The sequence below is a fragment of the Coregonus lavaretus genome, assembly GCF_964263955.1.
Source record: "Coregonus lavaretus genome assembly, chromosome: 26".
Classification (NCBI taxonomy): domain Eukaryota; kingdom Metazoa; phylum Chordata; class Actinopteri; order Salmoniformes; family Salmonidae; genus Coregonus; species Coregonus lavaretus.
The window spans coordinates 14,125,428-14,132,539 of record NC_140013.1 but is presented as its reverse complement, the minus strand read 5'-3'; the positions used below and the strand labels follow the sequence as shown (position 1 = coordinate 14,132,539).

Below are 7,112 nucleotides of genomic sequence, written 5' to 3'. Positions count from 1 at the left end.
ATAATATGACACTTAAAATGTCTCTATTATTTTGGAACTTTTGTCAGTGTAATGTTTACTGTTCATTTTTTTGTATTGTTTATTTCACTTTTGTTTATTATCTATTTCACTTGCTTTGGCAATGTAAACATATGTTTCCCATGCCAATAAAGCCCTTTGAGTTGAATTGAGAGAGAGAGAGAGAGAGAGAGAGAGAGAGAGAGAGAGAGAGAGAGAGAGAGAGAGAGAGAGAGAGAGAGAGAGAGAGAGAGAGAGAGAGAGAGAGAGAGAGAGAGAGAGAGAGAGAGAGAGAGAGAGAGAGAGAGAGAGAGAGAGAGAGAGAGAGAGAGAGAGAGAGAGAGAGAGAGAGAGAGAGAGAGAGTTATAGAGGATACACTCATCCCATTCATGCACACCCACATAGGCCCTCTCAGGAATAGATATAGGCACATTAGGGTTAGGGAGAGAGATAGGGTCCATGGCTGACTGGCAGTGTGTTTTTGAAGCAGTATGTACTTGCTTGTTTGTTCTACTAGTGTGAGTCCCAAATGGCATCCTATGTCCTATATAGTGCACTACTTTTGATCAGGGCCCATAGGGAATAGGGTGCCATTTAATTTGGGATGACGGCCTAGTGAGTAAAATTGTTGAACAGATACATACAACTTTAGGCATGTACACACACTCACATATCCAGTATATGAGGGTTTTTGTGTGTATACAGTACCTGTTATTCAACCATTATTTCACAAGGTGTCAATTACAGTACAATGTATCTGTATTGTATTCCTGCTCTCTGGGTGTGATTGTGGATACATAGAGTGTGTGTAGTTTCTGGGTGCAGTGTATGAGCGCCATATGTAAGGGAGAATGTGTTGAGCAGAGAGCCAGGTTAGCAGATTACAGTCACAATGTGAGACCTGCTGAGGATAGCCTGGGGTGAAGACACCTGTTCACACGCACGCACGCATGCACGCACACACACACACACACACACACACATACACACACACATGCGCACACACACACAATCTCTCTCTCTCTTTATCGCGATCTCTCTTTATCTCTCTATCGCTATCTCTCTTTATCTCGCTCTGTCTTTATCTATCTCTCTCTTTATCTCTATCTCTCTCTCTTTCTCTATCTCTCTCTTGTCTCAATAGAAATTAGAGAGCACGTACGCCAATGTGGGCACCTCCGACTTGAATAGCCGTTATAGGTTTATATTCATGATTCAATGGCATGACGTTGACATTCACTATTCAAGTTGGAAACCTTCAACAGCAACTGGAAACAAGAACGATGGTTGAAAATGATGTATTCTATGTAAACCGCAGTAATACCTCATGATTCAGTTATCAAATGTGTAAAAATGATTTTGAGGTAGATGGTTTATTTATCACGTACTCCATACAGGTCAATGAAAGGCTGGTGTATGTTTGCTGCTGGCACCCAACATCTAACAAAGTATTGTCCTCTCTCTCTCTTTACTCTTCTATCCATCTCTCTCTCCTCCCAGGTGAGCTAGTCCTAACCCTCCCTGCCACGTTGGCATTTTCTCCCCGTCTCTCTCTTCGTCCACCTCATCCCTCTCTTCCCCCAGCATTCTCCGCCATGGCTCTCCTCTCCACCTCTCTCTCTGCCTCCGTCCCCTTCCTCTTCCTCCTCCTCCTCCCCCTTCCTTTGCCCTGCGCCCTGGAGTCTCTACGAGGAGGAGGAGAGGAAGAGAACCGCTCCATCTCCACAATGTCCTATCCCTCCATGTCTCCGGAGTTCTGGAGCAACAGCAGCACGGGACTGGGCAGCAGTTCAAAGTGCTCGCAGCCGGTGGTGTGCAAGCCGGGCACCCTGCTGCCCGTGTGGAAGCCCCTGGGCCCCGGGCTGGGCGACCAGGTGACCAGGGCCGTGGTCTACTTCACCTGCCTCATGTACATGTTCCTGGGAGTGTCCATCATCGCAGACCGCTTCATGGCCTCTATCGAGGTCATCACCTCACAGGTTGGTACTGTATGATAGATTGACCCATATGATAGACTGTGTTTATGTAGAGTTGTCATTCACCACATAATGGAAAAGACATAGGAATAGAATGAAGAGATTCTATTTTTACAGAGAGAGCTCTCCCACTCTTAGACCCAGTGGTTGGCTCTCCTCTCTCACCTCTCCCTAGACTACATTAACTGTCACTCAAACACAGTGAACATCGAAACAAGTAGAACACTCTATGATAAAGTAATTGTAAAACTCGCCTCTGCAAGGGTGATAGACACAACAGTTTCTTTCTCTTACCACAGACAGCTCAAATTAACATGTTATTTCTATGTTTGGGTTTTCATATTTCTTGGAGTGACTGACTTTGGGCCCATATGGAATTCCAGTATTTACAGTATGTTCATTGAAACACATCCTGAAATGCAGACTTAGTGTAATTAATTATTGGTTCCATCTGATTTAAAGCTTGGGTAATTGGTTCAGACTCTGACATTGTTGTGAATTGGATTTCTCTGCTGACAAGAGATAGTGTTGACTCAACAAAATGAAATAGATTCTAGCCTTGGGTTGGAACCGGTTAAGGGAACAAAACCGAAAACCAGAAAATAACAAAATATTTAAACGAACAGAAACAGAACCAGGAACGACAGTGATAGATACTGTTCTGGAACAGAACCATTCTTTTAAAAGCATGGGAACCGGTTAATAGCGTTCTATTACATTCCGGGCATGTTTTTCTAGTCCCACAAAAAACGCAACAAAGCGCCTATGCAAAGCCCTCACTCTGTCACTCAGAAACTTCTTCCAGTGTCTGCCTGCAAGCTGAAAATCTTTGCCAGTGTGTGTGCATGTGTAAGCTACCTGCGCCTCCTCCTCCGAAGCATAGGCTACTGTAGCCTACTAACATTACAAGCGTGATTCAGAAGATAGGGAGAGAGCACGTGGGCAATGGAGGGACACAAAATGATGCAGTTTGAGGCCATGTGGCGGAGAGTGATGCGGGCGCTGGAGATGGGGTTGTGAGCATGTGGGGCAGGTGTGATGTAGTTGATGTTTGTGTGATGTCGTTTGTATGTGTATGTTTTGTATTGTTAATTATTTTTATAAAATCTTACAAAAAGATAGGGAGAGAGATTTTTATTAGAGAAGAATGGATTTTCAATGCTAGTTAAAAAAGGAAGAGAAAATAATGATATAAACAGGTACTTTTTAAAGTTTTGCTGGTCAGAACAGTGGAACGGGACGAAATAAATAGTGGTTCTGTTCAGAACGAAACTATTGGAAAATAATATGAGACTTAGTGTATTGAATTATTGGTTCCATCTGATTTTAAAGCTTTAGATAATTGGTCCAGACTCTTTGACATCGTTATGAATTGGATCTCTCTGCTGACAAGGGATAGTGTTCTCAACAAACTGAAATAGATTCTAGCCCTGGAATCGATTCCATAATCAATTAACCGGGGCTGTTTTATTCTTTTTTCATAAATTATTAATCCATTTCAGTTTGTTGTTGGGCCATCGAACACCATTGTGAATTTACTAGTTATCCGTTTGTAATATTGTCCTCTTTATAGCAAACCATGTGTTCAACATCTTTGTTCATAATCGGAATAGCATAGATTTCTCCCTTTTTCAATTTTCTCTCTGACCGAGCAAATTACAGACAATTTTATTCATAAGTTCATAATGCGAGCATCTATGTCACGACTTCCTCCGAAGCTGCCACCTCTCCTTGTTCGGGCAGGCTTTCGACGGGACAGCTGCCCTCTGCCAGGGATTCCTCCTACAACTGGAGTTGTACTATTTGAACATCAGGCCGGCTCCATCGGAGCGGGAGAAGGTGTCCGCCCTCGTCTCCTGCCCCTCGGGGAAATCCCTGGAGTGGGCCAACGCGGTCTGGAGTGAAGGAGGAGCCGCGTTGGACAACTTCATGGCTACAGACGTCAGTGCTATGGGTCGGTAATCATTTAGGCAGGTTATCTTATTGTCCTTGGGCACGGGGACTATGGTGGTCTGCTTGAAACATGTTGGTATTACAGACTCAGTCAGGGACATGTTGAAAATGTCAGTGAAGACACTTGCCAGTTGGTCAGCACATGCTCGGAGTACACGTCCTGGTAATCCGTCTGGCCCTGCGGCCTTGTGAATGTTGACCTGCTTAAAAGTCTTACTCACATTGGCTATGGAGAGCGTGATCACATAGTCATCCAGAACAGCTGGTGTTCTCATGCATGCTTCAGAGCCAGACCGAGGCTCCTGTGGTGGATGACTGGTTTCGGCGCGCAGAGGAGACATGGAACGCTGCTCACGTCCACCTCCAATGCGCTGTGCGTCGCCAGAAGGCCAATGCTGACCTCCACCGCAGTGAGGCCCCGGTCTTTGTACCGGGTGATCGGGTTTGGCTCTCGACCCGGAATCTGCCCCCTCCGCCTGTCCTGCCGGAAGCTGAGCCTGTGGTTTGTGGGACCGTTCAAAGTCCTGAGGAGAATAAACGAGGTTACTTACAGGTTACTACTCCCTCCTGATTACCGCATTAACCCCTCGTTCCATGTGCCTCTCCTCAGGCCGGTGGTGGCTGGTCCGCTCCAGGAGTCTGAGGTGTGGGAGGTCCCTCCGCCCCCTTTGGATATCGAGGGGGCCCCGGCGTACTCCGTCTGTTCCATTCTGGGTTCGAGGCGTGGGGTGGGGGGCCTTCAGTACCTCGTGGAGTGGGAGGGGTACGGTCCGGAGGAGCGGTGCTGGGTCCTGGTGAGGGATATCCTCGATCCCTCCCTGTTGTGGGATTTCCACCGTCGCCATCCGGCTCGCCCTGCTCCGCGTCCTCCTGGCCGTCCCCGAGGCCGGTGTCGGCACGCTGCTGGAGCTGTGCGTCAAAGGGGGGGTACTGTCACGACTTCCTCCAAAGCTGCCACCTCTCGTTGTTCGGGCAGGCTTCGGCGTGCATCGTCACCGGCCTTCTAGCCACTGCCGCTCCGCATCTCATCATTCCATTGGTTTTGTCTTGTTTATTACACACACCTGGTTCATATCCCCTCATCAGTACCTGTATAAGTGTTCCATCTGCCCCCTTGTCTTTGTGTGTGATTGTTTATTGTGGAGGATAGTGAAGCTCAGTGGAGCTCCGTGTATTTTGTATCGCCGGGATATTTCCCCATGTGCCGTGTATTTTCCAGTGCGCCTGTTTTGCGCACTAGAGTGTTTTGACGCATTTCTGCGTAACTCTGTAATTGCGGAATAAAGCCTGTTATTCTGTGATTTACCCTCCTGCGCCTGACTCCTTCGACATCACCTCATCGCAATCTATTAGGAGAGTAATTGCCAGAAGTGCATCCATTATTAAGGATTCAGACCACCCCAGTGGCCTAATTGGAGTGTATTGTAGTGTATTGTATTGTAACAGGGGGGCTGTTCCAGTGTTTGTCCTGAGGTTATGCAAGCGTAAACACGCTATGAGAGTGTCTATGCTGGCAGCAAGGAGCACAGGCCTGGCTCTCTGCCGGGGGGGATGGGGATGGAGGGATGGTGGAGCCCTTTCCTGCAGTCAAATGAGCCAGTGGCCCCATGGGTGGAATGTTATTAATATCTTTCATAATTTCATAATTAATAAACATTATTTATTTTACGCCGAAAATCTGGTGTTTCTATGTCAAACGGTTTTGTTGAATTTCAGTCTTCTGTGACTTATATAAAGTGTAATATTGGGATGCAATCTCAAAATTGAATACATTCAACTCTATATCTGACATGGTACGGGTGTCTTCTTTTTTTTAAAGCCCAATACCATGTGTGTGAGATGTATACTTTTGTTTGAAAGTAGATTTGTTCAAGACTACCAAGAAACGCTCTGTGTGACCCTGATTTAGCCCACTTCAGTAAAATTAACCAACCCTACATCTCAAGGTCACTGTAAAGGAACCTGCAAGGAAGCATTTCGTAGAATGGTGTATACCATGTGTATCCCGTACATACGACTTATAAAACTTGAAACTTGAGTCTCCATAGCCCGCCATCCATCACTCCTCCATTCACTAGATTAGAATACCAGGTCGTCCTGCTTTCCTTCTGCCAGGGAGTCAGGGACGCGTCCTCCCTGATGGTAGGATACTGTAAATACCATCCATCATGCTTATATGTGGAGAAGAAGGAAATCTGTAGCTTCCCACTACTACTCCCACTACCATCTCAGGCCTATGAGCATTATTTTTTTTGGTACATTAACTGGCTAGATGAGATTAAGATATGTATGAGTCTGGTGGTGAGATACTAGAATGGTATGGGGTGAATAGAGTGATGACTAGTGTGTGTGTGTGTGACCCCTCTCTGTCTGTCCTGTAGGAGAAGGAGGTGACCATCACCATGCCAAGCGGTGAGACGTCTGTGGCCACTGTACGTATCTGGAACGAGACTGTGTCCAACCTGACTCTGATGGCTCTAGGCTCCTCCGCCCCAGAGATCCTGCTGTCTGTCATAGAGGTGGGTGTCACGTCATAAAGACTCCCCCGACCACAACTCATAAGTGGGTGTCACATCATAAACACTCCCCCCAGCGACAACATATCAGTGTAGCAGTGTATACTAGTAGTAGTACTGGAATTAAGATGAAAATGACATAAAGAAACTGATATCTACTTTAAAGTTATTGTCAAATTTTACCAATATAACATTTACGTACAATTTGTACATGGCCTTTTTGATTTATACTGCACTAAAAGTTCTCTAAAAGTAAAGGTTCTCTAAAAGTCTTTCTCTCCTCTGTCTCCCGGTGTTAGGTGTGTGGGCATGGGTTCGAGGCAGGTGAGCTGGGCCCTGGCACCATTGTGGGCAGTGCCGCATTCAACATGTTTGTGATCATCGCCATCTGTGTGTGGGTCATCCCTGAAGGAGAGACCAGGAAGATCAAACACCTCCGCGTGTTCTTCATCACAGCCTTCTGGAGTATCTTCGCCTATATCTGGCTCTTCCTCATCCTCTCTGTCATCTCACCCGGAGTAGTGGAGGTACACTTTTGTGTGTGTTTGTATGTGTGTGTGTGTGTGTGTGAGTTAGCAAATGTGTATAAATACTGTATGTGTGTGTGTAACCAAACAATCAACACCCTTCCAGTTTGGATGTATGTCTTGTAATGGTACCCTCTGTGTG

The 7,112-nt window shown here is 46.1% G+C and overlaps 1 protein-coding gene across 4 annotated transcripts in view; it reads left to right on the top strand.

The window, feature by feature from the left end:
- Positions 1-1,593: 1,593 nt before the first annotated feature.
- Positions 1,594-7,112, top strand: part of LOC311101627 (sodium/calcium exchanger 2-like) — a gene marked incomplete at both ends in the record, with an annotated part of 34,309 nt that continues 28,790 nt past the window's right edge. For 3 of the 4 annotated variants that reach the window (XM_084142757.1, XM_084142755.1, XM_084142756.1), the window contains 3 exons: positions 1,651-1,977; positions 6,309-6,446; positions 6,743-6,970. In XM_084142757.1, coding sequence (XP_083998883.1) covers positions 1,726-1,977; positions 6,309-6,446; positions 6,743-6,970 — 618 coding nt within the window. Of the gene's footprint in view, positions 1,978-6,308; positions 6,447-6,742; positions 6,971-7,112 lie in introns of all 4 variants that reach the window. The other variant, XM_084142754.1, reaches the window with a different exon arrangement.